We start from the raw sequence: 19,955 nt of genomic DNA, 5'->3' as shown, positions 1-19,955 counted from the left end.
ATTATTTGACATTAAGTATATAATAAACAAGTCTCCATTCTTTTTTCAAATGACAAAAAAATAATAATCCAGCGATTTTTTAAGATGATGGATCTGCAGTCCTATCTTCCATGATCTCTGAATATGATGGTAGTTTATCCTCCTCTTCGTTTACACATCCATCATTCTCCACAACTATGGATACACTCAGTGACGTCATAGGTACGCCATCTTGGAGGTATAAGGGGAAGGCATCTGGTTGCTGGATGGTAGTTTGGTAGTCAGGGGGAGGAGAGGCAAACGATAGACTACGCCCTCTATCATACACCGATGTCGTCCTGGGAAATAGCAAGAAGAGAAAGAAAGAAAGAAAGAAAAAAGGAAGGAAGGGAAAGAAAGATAGAAAGAAAGAAAACAAGAAAGGAAGGAAGGAAGGAAGAAAGAAAGAAAAAAAGAGAGAGAGAGAGAAAGAAAGAAAAAAGAAAGAAAGAGAAATATTCAATTTCTCGTTAAAATTTTATCACAATCTTCGCATACAGAAGTTACAACACAAACAAAGAAAATATGTCAAGCTATTGGCCTAAAAAATAATACATCACAAAGGCGCATCATACTGCACAAACGATTATCAAAACTCATTCATTCGAATACGGTTTGGGCCATTCCCAACATGGCAGCAACGGAGAAATATCTCAAGCAACGCCCCCAAGAAATACAAACATCGAACTTGAAGAATAAATATTTGGTGGTCACTTTTGGCACTTCACCAATGAGAAACCCCTCGTGACATGATGAATCTTATCACGTAAATAGTCACCTGACAAATGTTAGTATTGACTTAGTGGCATGTACGTAGGCATATAAGCAATCGTATTTGGTTTGTTTTTTAGAGGTGTGTTTTCTACAAAAAGGCCAGTCAGAATGATACCTCCATGGTCAGCCTTTTAGGGTAAAAACGGGGAAAAGTTCTTGCTATACCGTATGTAGATATTATCACTATCAGGAAATGTACTGTGCGTTTAATTAAACAATGATCATTGTCAGGGGCATTGGGACGATTTTTAAGAGGGGGTGCTGGCTTGAGAAAAATATTGTCAAGCCCTCGGAAAAGAAGATGATTCTGGTCAAATTATTTTGAAATGCACCATTCCCTATCACGTTATATGCATTCATTGTTTTTTATGTATCCTACTTAACTTGCACAATGGATTTTAAATGTATTCCTATTTAACTGCTTGTGCTTACCATAAAGGAATTCCTTAAATAATTATTGATTATTATCGTATTTTTTTCAATATTCTTGTTCCTCAATGATAACTAATTCTTATTTACACAGGGTAGCCACTTCAGCTCTAACGAACTGTTCTCCCAGCAAGCCCTGCATAACTTAATGTTATTAATCTCCTTCTCAATCATGTCGATTCTAATACGTCGAGCGCCTGACAGAGGGTCCCATTTTTAAAGTCTTTGGTATAACTCGGCCGCGGATCGAACCATGACCTCTCGTTCATGAGGCAGACGATCGACCACTGTGCCATTATGCTCCTATAATGTTACTGCTGTACTTATTTCACCATGTGAGCGTTTAGTAAGTAACGAATGATTTTACGCACAATGATCCTTTCTTGTGCTAAAATATCCGTGTGTAGATGGACTTTGTACATTATTACATGTTCAGTCGTGGTAAAGTCGTGCGTAACTATGAAAAGTTTTATGGAACTGCTAAGGTTTCGTTAATGTTTTATCTTTATTTATTTATTTTTTTTTTTTTCTTTGAAGGGGCTTCCTTCTTGAATTATTTCTCATCAATAAAGTAGGGATGGTATTGTCACTATTATCCTTAACAATATCATTATTGCTATTGTCTATATTATCATTATTATGAATATTATAATTATCGTTACCAAATTATTGTTATGACCATCATCATGATCACTGGCGAATCCACGGGGGGGGGGGTGTGCCCCCCCTTTGAAGGGCGCAATAACAACTTGTAATGTAAAAATGATAGTAGAACACAATTGTGCCCTCCTCCCTTTTGAAAGTGAGGACCCCTTTTTTTGCTTGTCAAATTTTTCATCGGGAAAATGCTCCCCCTTTGGAGAATCCTGGATCCACCCCTAATCACTGTCATGATGATCATCATTTTCATGAGTATTTTTTTCATTGCTAAAATAAGTCTTTTTATTGTTTGTTATGCTTCCCATTCCTTTTGCTGTCTCCCTCCAGTGAACTAATAATCCATTATCTCCCTGTACTTTTAAATACTTCAAATAAAATATTCACCACCTCACCAATGCACGGATTCTTTCATCATTCTACAATCTTTTGGTCATCGTATTTAATTTTGTCAGTCTAAAACATTTAAATTCACTGTCTCAGATGGCGTGCTTTTCGAGACGAGAAATGGGCTCGTTGTGTTTTTTTTCTGCACGATCGCCAGGAGTGCATTCGACGTTCACAGGATTATTAAATTTAGAAAATTGTTCTGTCAAACATCATTTTGTAATGAAACAATAATGATTACAAAAACAACAAAAGGAATCAGTCTTGGAACTTTACGTCCAACATGTCCAAGTTGTATACTGTATACCTCATCTTTCAACGAAAGTGTTGCCAAGGTGTCTCTTACTTGCCGATGATATTGGTGACAATTTTCCGTAAGGCATATTAGTATAATACTCGTTTCCCTGTCATATTGGGTTTATTATCATTATCATTTTTAGGGGGTAGTTAAAAAAAATCAATATGCTTTTTATGTTGTTTGTCGTATAGACTTAGATATTAAAAATGTAGATTCACTCCATCCTGCTCATGACTCATGAGTGCAACAGCGGAAGGCCTGGGAAGAGTTTCTTTATCAAGGGGTGTAGATTGCAACCATGTGGTTATATTGATTGTCACCAGTATTCAAAACACTGACTCACCATATCGGGGTATCACCACCAGCGTCCTCCTCGTCACTTTGTCCAAACCGTCGACGACGTCGCTCTGAGTTAGTCTGCAAGAACAGCGCGAAATCGAGCAGGATGAGGAAGATCCCGAAGAAGATTCCAACCGAACCTATAAATACCAGATAGCTGGCAACACCGAATGATTCAGAGGCGAAGATTAGACTTATACTGACGAAGAGGATGCAGGATGCTCGGAACTGAAGCTTTGTACAGCAGCATTTGCGGATTGAACGTCGTGCTCGTTGACGAGTTGGAGAGTTCCTTGTATTAAACGAGGTAACACTGTCTCCGGCCATTCTCGATTCAATCTAGTCATCGATTCGCATCGTAGATATATTTTTGTCCGCGGTTTTCAACTCGTTGCTACATGAGTAGTCCTCGTGCAATATCCAATATATATCTCTAACAAATTAAGAACAAATCTCCTGTCATTTAAAAAATTCTCGAGCTGAGGATGACATAAAGTGCAAATCATCGAAGGGAAAGCTTATTTTAGCTGATGTTGATCGTGATAGATACGAATATCACCGGTGAATTCCGGCCTCATAATTCCTCAAATAAAACTTGTCCTGAGATTTTCTATTCAAACTTTTGAAAACATTTACGGTTCCGTTACATGTTGTTGAATTATTTGCTCCTCCTAAACATCTTGGACTTTTGCATGCAATATACAAATGTTTGGAAATTTTACTGAACTTGATTCCGTATTCTTCCCTCTTTTCCTGACGTATACCTCCTCAGACAGATATTTCAAATGTTCGAATAAAGTAGATGATGACGTCATAATCAACTTCCATACAATGAATAAGCTCACTCAGCAGTCCGCACGGAATATGCAACTCTTATTTAGCGACTGCAGCATTGTATAAACGTCAACTTACAGACAGATAGTCCACAAACCTAGTTTAATCTTATTTGAGTAAATTTAAAAATGATCTTTGGACCTGTGTTTGTTTGAGTAGTATTTTGTAACCCTTCGTGTCATCCCTTACATGAATTCAGACTTTATGAGTGGGGAAGGGGTGGGGGGGGGTGCGGAAAGGTCAGGTATCGAAGTTTTATTTGACTTCCATGAAATTGTCGTGCAGAGTTAGATGAACGAGCCGATCTTATTCTTGATATCAATCATTACAATTATTGATCAATAATTCGATTTCTTTATTTCAATATATTTCTGTATTGAAAAAAAATGAAAATCCCTAATATAAAAATTTGCATTTTGTGATATCAAGAAATATGAATAAATGTTAACATGGTTTGCAATACACAATTCGCAAGACCCTCACCTGTTAAGGATAGTCTTGATACATTTTTGTTTAATTTCAGAATGAAAATGGAAATAAATTTGTTTGTTTTGTTTAGAAAATATGATTACTAGAGCTCATGCTATTCAAAGGGGTAATGGAATATTGGCTTTATTTTCATTATCATCATCAGCAGCAGCAGTAACATCGTAATCATCATCATCATTATCATTGTCGTCATCGTCATCACCATCTGACCGGGAGAGTTAGCTCAGTCGGTAAAACTTCGGCCTGTCGAACCAAAGGCCGTGGGTTCGAGTCCTCCCCTGTTCCACATATACATGTAGGCTGTGTTACAGTGGAAAGCATTCCGTCCCTCGAATAGGACGTTACATGGATGCCCCGTGTAGAGGACGGTCACCACCTTTGCACGATCAGAACCCACTTCACTATTTGTATAAGGGTAGGGGGTAACCCCGGGTGTAGTGGTCCACCTGTCCCCCCCCCCTTGCATATATCGGGAGGAGAGACTGGCGGGTTAAGGTGATTCTGTTCGCTTTTCGCCTTCCAGGCACAGGTGAGTCGCCAAACAATTATCATCACCATCTTCATCAGTATCATTATCATTATCATCATCATCATCATCGTCACCAGTAGCATCATTATCAGCATTACCACCACCACCGTCGTCATTGTCATCATTAGCATAATCATTATCATTCTCCTCTTCCCTATCGTCATCTCCATCTCCATCATCATCATAATCATAATCATCATCGTCATCCTCCTATTCCCATTTTCTGCCTGTCTCTGTTTCGTCTACCATTAGACCTTTAGCTATCCCAACGCCCCCCCCCTCTCTCCCTCTCTCCCCTCTCTTTCTCTCTGTACAGATCTTTTAATCTTTTTTTGCCGGTCCTCAAACTGCTTATCCTTATTCAATTTTACGTTTGAAAAATTAAGACCACACATAAATTTAGCAATATATAATATTGATATTTGGTTTTTATCATATTTACATAGTACCATCGTTGTTATCATTATTATCACACTATACCTTTTCAAAGTCTAGAATTAAAACAACGAAATAAATTCTTACTATTCTTTGGTTAAAGTGGTTTCGACACCATAATTAATATTATCTTTAGTATAGCCATCACATGAGAGTACAAATCTAATATATTTGGCAAAATGGAAGAGGAAAGGAATGAGGTACGACATCTGGAGCTATGGTGCACATCGTATTAATTGAGAATAAGGCACTGGAATTTCGAATGAAAATATATTTTATTTTGAATAATTGTCATTTCTTTTACAATTAAGTGTTTTCCGACAAAAAGCGTTATATTTGTTACCATAATCGTGTATTTGTTTTTCTATATACAAAAATATAACATTGACTACACAATAGTCAATACTCAATTATTAAATACCTTGTAAAGCTGTTAAGTATTAAGGTGACGTGTCTTGATGTACTACTGTTTCATAAAGTTTAGTTTCAAGATTAAGCATTTTCCTTTGAACTTGTTGTCCCTGACTGATAACTTGCACAAAACTTTTCATTCTGCACGTTGCAAGGAACTAGATTCTGGGTACGTAGGCCTACATGATCTAATCTTCATTCTGTTGTTCGTAACTCTCGGTATAGGAACTTGGCACCACAGCCTTTGGTAGCACTTTAAACTGATATAACAAATTACATAGGAAACAATTTACCTCTATCAGTCACAGTTGCTAACCTGTTATAGACGACATAAATTACACAAGAGGAGAGAATGACCGAGCAGGGATTCGAACTGACAACCTCACAAGTTTGAGTCCATTGCTCTAACCACGATATTGTCTTGATTCTAAACTTCAACACGGGCAGTAACAACGTGATCCGAGTCTAGCACATTATTAATTGAAGTACCCATGATAAGAGCAGAGACGATGCTGTTCAATGAGGTAGTCAACCTGAACCGAGCTAAAAGAAACGTGAAAATGGAACCTTCGAAGACCAGAATGTTTATTTCAATTTAGCATAATGGTGATTTCAATTTAGTTTTTGCTGTAATATTCCTGTCGTGACAGGAAATATCAGCACATGCAAAGAAGACACAACCTACAGAATTTCACTCGCTATTTTAGTCTGGATTTCCCAGATGTTAACCCGGGGCGGTATCGCAATCAGTCCGCCTCATCCGAACCGTTCAAGTTCGAACGAGTCTACTTTATTTTAGTAGGCCCTTTTCTGACTCCCTGCCTTGCAGCCACAGGGTCGTGGGTTCGCAGACCATCCAAGCCGCTGATTTCTTTCAGGACTTGTTAGCTACATTACTCGATGAAGTTAGGACACTGACAGAGTTGTGACATGGTTTCTGGAATGCCACATTCACAATTTATCAAGTTATTATCCACGTAACTTACTTTATCATTTGTATTTGAATCTGCCCATCTCTTTGAGAAGTCGACTGAAAGATTTCAATGATTTCCTATCATGCTTGCGACCCGGGTAGTTAATCTTTGATTTGAGAGGTAGGTTAAGCCTGCAGTGAAAAAATACTTGTCACTACATGCCGATCACGGATGTCATGATTTTTTAATAAATGTACACGATAAATGAAACCAACGTTTACACAGTTGAAACTGATGACAATTTTCCAGATATCTCTGATTTTGTTTCTAAATATAATTCCATATCATGTTGCAAAGTCATCTCCTATCTGCTTACAAACTTTGATGCTTTCCCAGGACAGGTCTATAGAAATTTCTCTCTTCGGTCTCAATTGTGTTTCTAGTCAAGGAGATGTTGAAAAATAACAATTCCTTTGCCATGATGCAGGAATTTATTTATTCGAATTCAAGATTGAACACGCTCAGGAGTAGCTTTTTGACAAACCACGCGGGAACTGAGACGAGACTAGCGCTGACTCAGTGCACCCAGTTTCCGGAAAGGATGGCGCCTTCACCCTGGTTTGGGCGATTGGTCTCTCTTTACCAGACGCTCATCAAACATGGGGTCTTGTCTGAAGGCTAATTCAGGAGGAGCTTGGTCCAGGACTATCATCATCTCGGTTCCTTGACCTCTGCCTGTCGTTATCTTCTTTTATGACGTCATCATAGGATGGAGGCAATGACCGTGGCGAGTAAGGTTCGCCGAAGGAGAACATCGAGCTTGGACTCAAGGTAGGATCAAACGCGAGGTCACCCGTTGTTCCGCGCTCCGAGGCCTCGATGTTGATGGTGATGTTCGGTGGTCGTTGGTGTCCGTGGTCGAGAGGGGTTGGAGTTGTAGCGATGGCGGACGCGTAGTCGGGTGGATGGTCGCCCTCGGCGAAGGCAGGGTTGTCGTATTCTTCAAACCTGAATGGAGAAAAACAAAGAGGTGATGTGATAAAAGTGGAATGATTATACTGTTGGCGTAAATTGGCACATCCGTGTGATATAAACATAAAGAATAATACTGCAAAATTATTAAGACCAATCAAAATGAGAGAAGATGGCATGTGTGCGATCAATTTGGCATTTAGAATTGTAAATTTTGTGCGTACGCAGACACTGATGAATTAGGAGCAGCACTGCTAATAATTATGTTAATCGCCGATTTTACCTTTTTTTTGCGCTTATCAAAGTGATTCAAATAACACTATCAGTGGGCATGGTGGGGACGGGCAGCATACATCACGAACATTGACCAATTTTATCAACAAATTGCTCTTCAAGTATTTGGGGTAAAAGAAGTTAATCAATTAATCATAGTTAACTGAAAAAAATTCAGGAAAATTTAATCGCCCCTAGCACACCTTTTAACATGATTAATCGCTTTTTAGCTTTTTAGTGGGAGGGAGGGGGGGGGTGCGTGATAACCCTTGGCCGAGTTATACCGATAATAAGTTCAACGGGCCAATGATTACGATGATTAGGCTGCTTGACTTAAAAAACCTTGGCTCTTGGTCCAGTCAATAAGTAACGTTAAACATGTTAAAAGGTAAACATGTGAGATATCCCTTGGGTACAATGACAGTTAGTGCAAATGATCAGTTTGATACATTTGTTTGACTGTTATTAAAAAAATATCATCCAAAACATTTTAACGCCGGCCTAATATGCACTTTATCCTTCAATATAAATATATCACAAGAACCTTGTGGATAATGTTTCTTGCATATTTACATCCTACGATACGTGGGAGTTATCACCATATCTCTAAACATAGTTTATATCCATGACCTTTCCGGACTAAAATTTTAAAGACTGGATTGCACACGTGTTGCCCATAAGCTCTAATCGTCTGAAACATAACAGAGTGCAAAACTAAAATAACATCAAAACAATAAGAATTATTTTTTAAATACCACGAATCAATAATAACACTCCTCTTAAACTGAAAGGAACACGGCAACTTATGAGGGCTGAATCAGAAAAAAATTAATGACATTATGCGAAATGATTATTCAGGCATTTAATGAATACTTCATCAAAGATGTTTCCCAAACAGTCATATGCTCTTACCTAGCACTTGCAGTGACTTCAATAGTCCGCACTCTGTTCGGCTGAGGACGTGGCCTTTCAACAGTCTCACACCAACAGTTAGCGATGGCTCCCCTTCCGATGTCAATGAACACAAAAACTCCTGATACAGTCAGGAGGACAATCGCTATTTGAAAGAGAATCATTCCAGGAAGAGGGAAGATGATGACGAGGAAAAGTCCGACTAGTAGGAGTACGATGGCGCAGAGACGTATCTTGAGCCATATTTTGGCAGGGATGATGCAACAGTATTTGTCCGGAGATGTGCTACATAGTGATCGAAGGAGAGATCGAAATCGTCCGCAGGTTGGTCCGCCATCTTCCGACGTCGTCGTTGTCGATGCTTGCTCGTATGGTGATGACGAAGATGCGATTGTATTAGATGGTGGGATAATTGATGGCGTCGGGGATACTGGTAGATTTGGACTAAGCGTTGGTGTTGAAGTTGGTAGAGTTGCTGGTGTTGGTGATGTTGTACTGGTCCTCATTGATGTCACTGGTAACGTTAGACTTACCGATGAGGTAGAAATAATTGTTCTTGAAGTGACAGGTATGGTCGGAAGGCTTGGCACTGTCCACGTGACAGATGAATCCGGGTTGATTAAAGAGGGCGAGTTTTCCGGAGCCACCGAGTTGTTTAGAGTTGAATTCTCCGTGGATGTGAAGTTGTCCGGAGCTACCAAACTCCCCAGAGTTTCAGCTCCTTCCAGAGTTGCTGCATTATTTATAGACGTTGAATTTTCTATTGACGTGTGGCTGTCCGGAGATACCAAAATCTCTGGAGCTTCAACTCTTTCCGGAGTTGCCGGGTTGTAGGGAGTTTGACTGCTCGGGAATGAGGAGTTTTCTGGACAAACCAAGCTTCCCGGAGATTCAACGCTCTCTGGAGCGGTTGGGTTATTCAGAAATGATAAATTATCCTGGGATGTGTTATTGTCCGGAGTTAAGTTACTGGGAATTGTTAGATTATCCGGGGGTGAAGGCTTGTCCGGAGAAATCGAGTTAGGAGCAGTAACATTTTCCAGAGCTGCTGCTGCTGCGTTGTTAAGAGATGTCAAGTTGTCCGGTTGTATAGAATTGTCGGGTAATTTCAAATTTTCTGGAGCTTCTAAGTTATTAAGAGATGCCATGCTGTCTCTGTGGACTGCGACGCTTTCTGGAAATAGCAAGTTATCCGGTGTTGGAGAATTTGCCTGTAAATCCTGGGATGGATATGTCTCTTGCGAGTTTGTATTTACCGGTATAAATAACGTGTCATTCGCAGGTGATGGCGATGTTTCGTCCGTATATTCAAATGTTGTTGGTTGATTTTCACCACCAAAGTCCACATTTCGTGGATTCATTTCAGCCATTATGACAGTTATCTCTACGTCTATCAACGTTACAGCTTTAATCCTTGCGGGTCTGATATTCAAGAGTCAGAAAGCAAATTATGGTTTCCGTGTTGGCAGATCCATATTAACGTAAACAAAATGCTTTGTGAATTAACTTGTTGCTGGCTCAGGTCACAGTGTCAATTTCTTTCTTCTGCTGCATCATTTTTGTCAAAAAAATTCGTATGGCTGCAAAAATTCTTAACAACTCAGGTGAACACTTGTTGGAAGTACTGTTAGAATATTCCAAACTATAATAAACTGCCTGTAATGATGTGTGAGATGCGTTATCGAGGTTAGAGCAGAACCTCGACATGATTGTTTAAACTGATAAACACGGTAAACAACCAATACCCGAGTCTAAAGGTTAAACATTACATACATGTAGAACGATTACCATTATAAGTGGCTGTGGGTTTCATAACTGCACGACAAAAAAAATATAGGTTGATGGTACTTTGAATGATAAGGGATGGACATTATTCTCTTACAAATCGGGATATTGGCCAAAAATTCGTCCTGAAAGGCTAATTAAAAACCGAGGGGCATGATGAGTAAAAACTCATCTTATAAGAAGAGGAGAGAGGCACACAGAAATATACACCCAGACAAAACCAGAAAATAAACATAATCATGAATTGTTTTTTTATTGTTCTTAATTGCACTCTAAGATTTCATTCATTTCATTTAGGTTTTATTTTCCCAAATCCATGACGTTACTTTAACATAATTATGCTGTACAGCCTTTACATAATATATTACATGAAATATAATTAGCAGATAATCTGAAATTAATCGATGGCTCTGTTTCAGAGCACATTATGTAGTTTGGTTCTTGGTCTGTTGCTGTAACTCCCAGAGGAACTTATCAGCGCGGGTTTTAACCTCATCAACGCCAAGCTGGTTTCAGCAATTGCATCGGGAACACTACGTCGAAGTCAATCAGTCACAATAGACGACACAAATTAATCCCGGGCCTTTTTAGTTAAAGAAGAGATGATGGGGATCCGAACTCACATCAACTTCACAATCCATATTCGTTTACAGACTACAATGCCATTTTTTGCATATTATTGTAATAATGATTGGTACGCTGGAGGGGGATGAAGAGGAGGAGGAGGAGGAGAATGAGGAATCAGATTAGTGAGGGGAGTGTGCGATTCCGGGCGTGATGACGTTCTCTCAGCTCGATCACGGTGTATAGAAAGATCGGATCGAGCATGCCGAGTGGTTTGTGATGCGTGAGATTCCATTGGTGTATCAGCGTGGCCTCCTATGTCAGGCAAGCTCCTCTCATCGTCCGTCTCCAACGCATTGCTACGCCGTGCCTCTATCTCGTGACCACCTTCTGATGGTGTTACAGGATCTTGGGTCGCTGTGGATGGAAGTTGATGGTGATGAGAGCGAGAAGTAGGAAGAAGAACCGGACATGACATCGCTTGGTCGTAGGATGGTAGGCTGATAGAACTATGTAGGAAAGGTGAAAGAAAAAAAAACTCTATGACTGTATCGGAAATAAAAAGATTTGCAATTGACAATGATGTAGTATAGTCAATATTATAATTTTCGATTCATTTTTAGGAACTATTACGCATTTTTACCTTTAAAAATCCACATTTGTGCAGTGTGGCATAATGTAATTAGTTTTAAAGTGAAATAAAAAGCAAAATATATCCTAGGAGAAATATGACCCCTTTCTTTGCAGGCTCTGTGGAATCACAGTCAGGGTAGCATTTTGTTAACGTTGTCAGCCATTAAGTAGTCGGATCTCACAACTTTCCTTGGTTTGATTGATTAAGAAGCACTATTACAAAGGTAATATTGTCGGATATAACGAGCAAGTCCTTTCATTGAAGGCTCCCATAGTAAGGATCATATATAACTTCACGATGACCTAGATGGCATGTCCAAGAAGCATTCGCAAATCATTGTGCTTTGATATTGATATTCATTATAGGTCCATCAATGTTTTAGGTGCAGAAATATTCTGTGATGAAGCAAACTGAAAATATTTTCAAGGTATGAAACGATACTTTTTAAGTGAAATGTCATATGGCAATCTGAAGCTCATTTTGATTCATATGTTGAGCTGCCGTGCATGTGCTTTTTTTTCAAATCCTTTTTCGAGTTATACCTCGGTCACATTTTTCTACGACAGCTACACGGCGAGTCGAAAACAGTCATTTTATTCAGTTTTATTCAAACCACCTATATGAAGCTGGTATAAACAAAATGTTAAAACAACTGTTTTCGACTCGCCGTACGGCCGCCGTAGAATTAATGTGACCAAGGTATTAAAGTTTAATCTATGCCGAGTTTTGGCCATTTCGTTTTATGCTAATTATGCAGTTCTTTCATGCATGCAATATTATAATGAGCGAAGATTTATCTAAGAAGTAATATATCGCGTGTGTCTTACTTATAACGCACATTGTAATGCACAGCTTCTCCTAGGTTTGTCATGCCATTACCATGGTGATACAAAATATGTCCGTCACGTGCATTTCGAGGAATTAGAATGACGGCGCCATCGTGCGACAAAACTTGAATGGGCACCGTTTGGGCGCCAAATGCGATGCGATGATCGTCTGCAGCTGATGAAGTGTACAGAGCTGGCGGATTTGTATTGCCACTATCTTCTACTCTCACGTGATCAGGGCGTTTCTTGAAGCAGTAGCCCCATATACAACACACTGCAAGACATACAAAAAAAAGAAAAAGAGACATATATAAATTTATCACAATTCAGGCAAAAAAAAAGGTATGAAAATGTAAAGCCAATGGAACAGATCACATAATAAAAACGAATGATGGTATAAATCCCGGTCTCCCATGGATGTTGAAGTATAGTCACTAACCATCACGGTTGGCACATTGCCATACGATATGTTAAATCTTCAAATGTAGCGGAACACCACTTTACCTAATAAGTCTACTTAAATCAGAGATTTTAATCAAATTTTATCAAATTTTATGTCGCAGTCACACACCAACGGAACCGACTGCAAATCGACCGATATGTCATTGGAAATAACGCAATTGCTTTGGTCGGTCTGCATTCGGCGTCGTTAGTGTGACTGCCACCGCTAGGAGTTTTTGTTCAGCAACGTACGGAAGATTCAAGAACAGAGTAAACGTATTGTCAAATGACAAAGAACATCTAAGGCGTCGAAAATTGGTGAATCTTTAAACAGCAGTTTAGTCCTTGATTCTTGACAAACGGTATAATTATTTGCAAATTTTCTTCGGCTCTGATTTAAACTGCTGTTCCGGTTCACAAATTTTCGACAAAGACTTCTTAGATGTTCCTTGTCATTTGATCCTCCGTATGTCTCTGGGCTCCCCGACTATCTTCGTAGCTATGTTCTCCCCATTTTCTTTTCATTTCTTTCGGTTGTTTTTTACTACACTCATATTCATTCTCTCTGTAAATAGTATTGCGTTTTTTTAAGGCAAACGATATATTATGATAAATGTAAATATTGTTTATCTTTTACATTTATGTAATTGATAACCCAAACATGATAAAGATGATTGTAATTTGTATATTTATAAACAATGGGCAATTCAAAATCAAGAAGGGGTGTGTGTGGTTTCAATTACTATAGAAATACTTCGAAACACGACGCCTTTTCCCCTTACCCTCTGAATAACCTTTTATATCAAAAGGGATATTAATAGCAAATATTTTGCGATTCTTGCAGACAGGATATCTGCATGCTTCATTTGGTTTACCAAAAGAACCGTGAACCCTGTATGATTTGCTCCGTGAAAGAAACAACGCATTTAATGAGCATTTATGGTAAAGAAAGTCAATATACACGCAATGTAAAGCGATATTATGTAGCTACACTGAAGTGTGATTCGTCCTGATTTACTCGGTCATACCTATTTCAAATGATGTCACTGATATTTGGGACTTCCCCCTATCGTTTGTTTGAGACCTATTGCCACGATCGTGTACCCTCTTCACGGGAATAGGGCTAAATAGACCCTGAATACGCTTTATACATTAACTACCCACCCGTGTTATAGTAGCAGCATTATAACCACACCGCTTTCATTTCTGATCGGTGAATTTAAATGTATGGAGAATGCATGATCTTCTGTATGTAAAACGTTTTAAACAATCAGCATAGTCGCATTTTTCGACCTCCAAGATCGTTCGAGGAATATCAATTAATCCATAGGGATTTGCATGTTTCTGAACCCGATGGTGGATCAGCGATCGCGACAGTTTATATATCGGATATCATCGTTAGATGTACATGCATGTATATGTTTACATCACAATAACACACTTTCAAGGTACGGTATAATCTAGAGAGTTCTCATTGGGATATCTAGTACTAGTAATGTATCATATGATGCACATGACTTCACGAAGAGGTTTTTCACATGTCAATTGAACAGGATTCATTATATATAATCATGCAATTGCTAATCCACCTACAACAGTATGGTCTTAGTTTCCGATAATGTGTATGATGACGAAATTATAAATAGATGTGCACAAGTTGTAAAAGAGGACGTTGTTACTGTAAGAGAAATATCATTTGGGGACATAATGCTGGCAATCAAATTAATGGCAAAAGTTTAAAATTTAGAATCAGTAGAAATTAGAATTACGACCATAATTGAATGGTATTTTTCATAAAAAGGTGTATCAGGGTGTATCGCTCTATCATAACAAAAAATCCAATGTGTAATGCCGCAGTCATATTTCACCTACGACGGCCGTACGGCGAGGTGAAAACAGCCGTTTCATTCATTTTTATTAAAACCTACATATAGCTGGTACAATAAATGTTAAAACGGCTGTTTTCGATTCGTCGTACGGCTGCCGGAGGGGAAATGTGACTGCGCCTTTAGAGATGGTCAACCGTCAATGATGTATACATGTATCCAATGAGATATTGTTAAAGGTCAAGTCCACCCCAGAAAAATAGAGAGAAAATCAAACTAGCATAACGCTGAAAATCTCATCAAAATCGGATGTAAAATAGGAAAGTTATGACATCTTAAAGTTTCGCTTATTTTTCACAAAACAGTGATATGCACAACTCAGTGGCAAGCAAATGAGACAGCCGATGATGTCCCCCACTCACTATTTCTTTTGTTTTATATTGTTTGAATTATGCAATATTTCATTTTTTACAGATATGACAATAAGGACCAACTTGACTGAACCATATAATATTAAACAATGCTAATTACATACACTCAGCAAAAAATGTTATTGGACACTTATAAAAGTTAAAATTTTCCATATAGATATTTGATTAAAGGCAAATTATTGTATGTCAACATGACCAGACAATATTCATCTTCCAGTATGACATGACATTTTCATGTGAACAATCATGCATGGGTGGTTAAATTCTTTAAACAACAGCAATGTCAGTAAAAGAAAATTGCTAGCAAACGATCATTCTTTCAGTTGTGAAAGTTTGTGTGGCATAAATATCCATTAAACGATAAAAGCAAACTTAAAGTCAAATACCACTCTAATAGTGAAGAGAAAGATATCCACCTTGGATGCATCACTATTCCACTGGAATTTTAAGTCAAATTCAGTCGATGAACAAAATGTCAAATTTCAGTATCTTTGCATAAGCAAAAGAAAATTATCCTTATCCTCCTATCTACTGCAGGGGTGGTGGCCCTAAGTCGACCACTCCTAGGACGATCTCTAACTTCATTAGTAGCCAAAGACCGCTGGTTCAAATTTAAAATTGTTGCTGGTGAAACTTGGAAATATCGAGCCACTTGTCTGACTGCCCAGACTGCAACATTCCTATTGCTCTTGCATGCTCTCGGTTGGAAAGCTTCATCTTGAAAGTGAGTGTCCAAGTGATCCATCTCATTGTGCATTTCTCATGATGCATCTTTAAGCATTCAATTCAAATGATAACGCATGTTGAAATTGCTGAATGTATGCCTACATGATGGCCATAATCATTAGCATTTGAATGGTCCATTTCTTGCAATTTTCTTTTACTGACATTGCTATTGTTTAAAGCATTTAACCACTCATGCATGACTGTTCACATGAAAATGTCATGTCATACTGGAAGATGAATATTGTCTTGTCATGTTGACATACAATAATTTGCCTCCAATCAAATATCTTTATGGAAGAACTTTTTTTGCTGAGTGTATGTTCGGGGAAGAATAATCGTTGTTTAACTTGACAATGAGGAGAAAATCAGAATATGTCATGATAAAATACAAAAGAAATAGTGAGTGGATGACGTCACCATGCAGTCTCCTCATTTGCATACCGACCAGGATGTGCATAAGGAAAACTTGAAAATGTCAGAACTTTGTTATTTTACATCTGATTTTCATGAAATTTTCAGTGTTATGCTTGTTGCACTTTTCTATTTTTGTTCAAATCAACTTTTTGTTGGGGTGGACTTGTCCTTTATAATAGGGATTTTTTGCTCCATCACGCACGACGGATTCAAGATCATGGAAAATGCATTGTAAAATGCCCTTCTTGACAATAAACAACCAAGAACATGAAGAAGGGTTCTTTTTGGCTAAAATTGGTGAATCAAAACAGCAGTTTCGTCCTGGACTCGGGACAAACGACATATCTGCCATTTTTCGTCAGCTCCGAAACGTAGGAGCTAACTGCTTTTAGGGTTCACCAATTTTTGTCAAAGACCTCCCACCGTATGTCGTTCAACCCGGCACAATGCATGTACCTTGTTATTGAATCCGTCGAATGCGTCGCGCTGCGGAAACTCCCTGATGTTTCGTCCTAGGTACCTATAGTTTCCCGAATGAATAATGTATGACAGTATACGCCTCATTATCTTGATTTCAATTTAGATGATAATCTCGCACATCTAAATTGCCACACCCTATAAATATAAGAGAGCAGAATTAGATTAATATAATTCGCGACAGCCCCAAACGTTCTGTTGTCATTTCCTCTGCTTGCATAAGTAATTTGCTTGCATTTTATATTTGTCATCTGCTAAGAATGATTAAAGGTTATATGCTCATTCTGGGGGAATAGGCACACCGTATTCATGCCATGAAGCTTGTAGTTCAAGCTTTTTATGACATGAATGTCTTTATGAGACATTCGACATATCATGGGGAGCGTCCGTGGGAGCGTTTCATGAAATGACAATTTATCCGACAACATAATATGTCCCGGCCATTTCATCCGACGGTTACCATAGAAATAAGTGCCTCTCAGCCAATCAAAATCAAGGAAAGATGTCAGATCTGACGACTTGTCGGACAAAAATGAATAGCGGGATGGGGTGCAGGTGCAGCTAACCAACCAGAGGAGCAAAATAAAGAACAAGAAGAAGAAAATAAAAAAGAAAATGAAGGGATGTGTCATCAAATTCTATGTGACTCTTATTCAATTGAAAAAATTACGCCATGCATCTAGAGATCGCCTAGCACCTCCCCTTCCACTTACACTTCTCCCAAAATATGCCAACGGTGCCTCTGGATTTATTTGAGATTATTTCCGATACATAATTATATGATAAATGTATAAAGTAAACAAAAAAATGGCAAAAGATTAATCAATGAATCTTGCCATCAATTAAAACTTTTAAGGAAACCTTCATGTTTCGCCATCGACTCGTATTTATCTTTAAAACCATGAGATAAACTATGAACTTTACGTTGTATTACATCGAAAACTATGTTCATTTCTGGCTTTCCGTATATAGTTGAGCGAATATAGCCATGTTTTTGTTTGGATTATCAGCCATTGTTTTCTTACAAAGTGACATTTTTATTTAATTCAACAATATGATTTATATGATTCATAACAGGCGATGGAAGACGCAGATATTGCTCAGTACCAAAGACAGATCAATCGTGCAAACTCATCCATCAGTCTGAAGAAAGAATCCACACAAGATGAAGGGTAAGACACAGTATACACCAATATCTACACTGTAAGAACCTTGGACCTTACACCGGTTGGTGTCTGAGGATCACACCATAAAGTGCATGCATCCTAGAGATCGAACATAACACCAAAGAGTCAAAGTAACAATTACAGGTGTTATAGTAAACACCATTGGTGTTTAACTAACGCTGTCAATTTAACACCAGAGGGGAATTACATGTTTCAGTTGCAATTATTATTATAACAATAGTAATGATAATGATGATGATAATAATAACAACAATAACAACAACAATAATAATAATAACTATTATTAATATCTTTTATTATTATCATCATTATTATTCTAAACATAATTGTTATATTGTAATCATTTCTTTCATCATTGTTATTTTTATTTTCATTATCACAATGATCACCAACTCAGAGATCAAGTAGTCATGTGAGGTAATGAGTGATATCCAGTTACTATGGTAACCATCGTGGTTATTTCATAAAAACTCGTGTCTAGGCAATATGTTATAAGCCTCTTAGGGTATTCTTGAGGATCAGAGTGTGCTTGAATTCACTGAATCACACTTCTCCCATTATAAAACCTGTCAGTTGAAGCTTGGGCCTGTGAAGGTATTGAAATGATTCCGGATGCGTTGCCAAAAATGGACTTTGCGAACACAATGAAGGGTGTTGGCAGAAGCAAGAAAATAAATAAATTAATAAAAAAATAAATAAAAAGGTGGAGTCATTTCTGACGTCAATTTTGATCCCTGGCGAATATTCTTAACATATACTTATTAAATTATGATTTCTTTGTCCGTATGTTCGCTATCCTATATCATCATTATGGCGTTTCAAAAAATTGTTCACCTAGTTTAAAGCTCTTCGCTCCTCGCAATTTCTTTCATAACAATCATTCATAAAAATGAATGTTCTATACGCCGTTAGTAATATAGTCCTCTCTCTACCAATATTCGATTTTGTAAGTGAAATGAATTAATGTTTCTTACTTCATTCAGCGAGCAAGTAAAATTTTATTTATTTTTGTTTAATAGGAAAGTAAGGCACTACAATGGCAAAGTGTCTACTGCACTCGGTATATTGCTCATTCTGTGTGCTATTTCATCAATCATTGTCGGAATTGTTGCCCTTATTGTTGAAAGTGAGTTCCATGATTTTGGGCCAGGAATTTGGGCAGGTGTGGTAAGTACAATATATAAATGCTAAACTCTTTCTTTGGTTTAAAATTCATAAGTTTTCATACCTAAAAATGTTTTCTCTATTAACGTAGTGTTTTGCCAAGAATGTTAACAAGTGAATTACCGGAATTACCAGAATTGCCAGTTTCACTCTTAAAGAAAAAAAAGACACGAAGCGTTTTGCTCAAGAAAGTAACATAAACACAAAATGTGAGACATGTTATACATCGATGCTATCATTTTACCAATTAATATATATACATTTGTCAATTCCCAAAAGATGATTAAGTATATTTTCTAATTGGTGATTACCAGAGAACCACCCTTATTTTTTTCATTTACTCACGTATATCAAATTTTGTTCATAATTGATCACACAGTTTTTCCTGGCCCCTGGGGTATTTGGTATCGTGGCACGGAACAAGATGCGATGTTTGGTAAGTGCTTTGAATGTAATTATATTTTTTAAAACACTTCATTTTCTTCAAAGCCACAGAATATGCATTTGCTTCATTATCCGCACTGATGTATCGGGGGTGCATGGGGGTGGGGGAGGGGTGATAAAAAGAATAGCTGGATTTATATCACGCTTAAGGCCTGGTCACACCGCCCGAGCGTTGTTGGAGCGGTCGTGGAGCGGAGAGAAAAAAAATCATCACCATTTTCGATTTCGATTGGTTTTCTTTTGTTTTCGATTTTTTCCCGAATTTTGTGAGCGAAATTCGACCTTCTTTCCCTACCGCTACACGACCGCTCCAACAACACTCGGGCGGTGTGACCAGGCCTTAATCCAAATGATACAAAGCGGA

At 38.1% G+C, this 19,955-nt stretch overlaps 4 protein-coding genes across 5 annotated transcripts in view; 1 reads left to right on the top strand and 3 right to left on the bottom strand.

Moving 5' to 3' along the window:
• Positions 1–56: 56 nt before the first annotated feature.
• LOC121422905 lies at positions 57–3,800 on the bottom strand. The gene is made up of 2 exons (XM_041618145.1): positions 2,907–3,800; positions 57–317 (listed from the first exon to the last, which is right to left on the bottom strand). Exons 1-2 carry the CDS (start codon positions 3,227–3,229, stop codon positions 80–82), a joined length of 561 nt encoding a protein of 186 aa, XP_041474079.1. The 5' UTR covers positions 3,230–3,800; the 3' UTR covers positions 57–79.
• Positions 3,801–6,762: 2,962 nt separating this feature from the next.
• On the bottom strand, positions 6,763–10,041 carry LOC121422695 (mucin-5AC-like). Its single transcript, XM_041617861.1, has 2 exons — positions 8,672–10,041; positions 6,763–7,522 (listed from the first exon to the last, which is right to left on the bottom strand). The coding sequence occupies exons 1-2, from the start codon at positions 10,039–10,041 to the stop codon at positions 7,198–7,200; spliced, it is 1,695 nt and encodes a 564-aa protein (XP_041473795.1). The 3' UTR covers positions 6,763–7,197.
• Positions 9,638–19,955, bottom strand: part of LOC121422770 — a 25,309-nt gene continuing 14,991 nt past the window's right edge. For both annotated transcript variants that reach the window (XM_041617952.1, XM_041617953.1), the window contains exons 5-6: positions 12,482–12,755; positions 9,638–11,529 (exon numbers count right to left, since the gene is read on the bottom strand). In XM_041617952.1, coding sequence (XP_041473886.1) covers positions 11,133–11,529; positions 12,482–12,755 — 671 coding nt within the window. In that variant the 3' untranslated portion in view covers positions 9,638–11,132. The remainder of the gene's footprint in view (positions 11,530–12,481; positions 12,756–19,955) is intronic.
• Positions 14,036–19,955, top strand: part of LOC121422771 — an 8,465-nt gene continuing 2,545 nt past the window's right edge. Inside the window, exons 1-4 of the mRNA XM_041617954.1 lie at positions 14,036–14,370; positions 17,874–17,968; positions 19,003–19,150; positions 19,527–19,583. Of these exons, the coding sequence (XP_041473888.1) occupies positions 17,877–17,968; positions 19,003–19,150; positions 19,527–19,583 (297 nt within the window). The 5' untranslated portion in view covers positions 14,036–14,370; positions 17,874–17,876. The remainder of the gene's footprint in view (positions 14,371–17,873; positions 17,969–19,002; positions 19,151–19,526; positions 19,584–19,955) is intronic.

This window comes from Lytechinus variegatus, chromosome 10 (assembly GCF_018143015.1).
Source record: "Lytechinus variegatus isolate NC3 chromosome 10, Lvar_3.0, whole genome shotgun sequence".
Classification (NCBI taxonomy): Eukaryota; Metazoa; Echinodermata; class Echinoidea; order Temnopleuroida; family Toxopneustidae; genus Lytechinus; species Lytechinus variegatus.
This window is presented reverse-complemented; position numbering and strand designations above follow the sequence as displayed.

What these genes read in the sequence shown, in the direction of transcription:
- LOC121422905 (XM_041618145.1), bottom strand. Translation starts at nt 3,229, where the DNA reads ATGGCCGGAGACAGTGTTACCTCGTTTAATACAAGGAACTCTCCAACT. An exon ending in GGTGGTGATACCCCGATATG is followed by an intron (nt 318 to 2,906) that starts GTGAGTCAGTGT and finishes GCTATTTCCCAG; the next exon opens with GACGACATCGGTGTATGATA.
- LOC121422695 (XM_041617861.1), bottom strand. Translation starts at nt 10,041, where the DNA reads ATGGCTGAAATGAATCCACGAAATGTGGACTTTGGTGGTGAAAATCAA. An exon ending in GAAGTCACTGCAAGTGCTAG is followed by an intron (nt 7,523 to 8,671) that starts GTAAGAGCATAT and finishes TTCTCCATTCAG; the next exon opens with GTTTGAAGAATACGACAACC.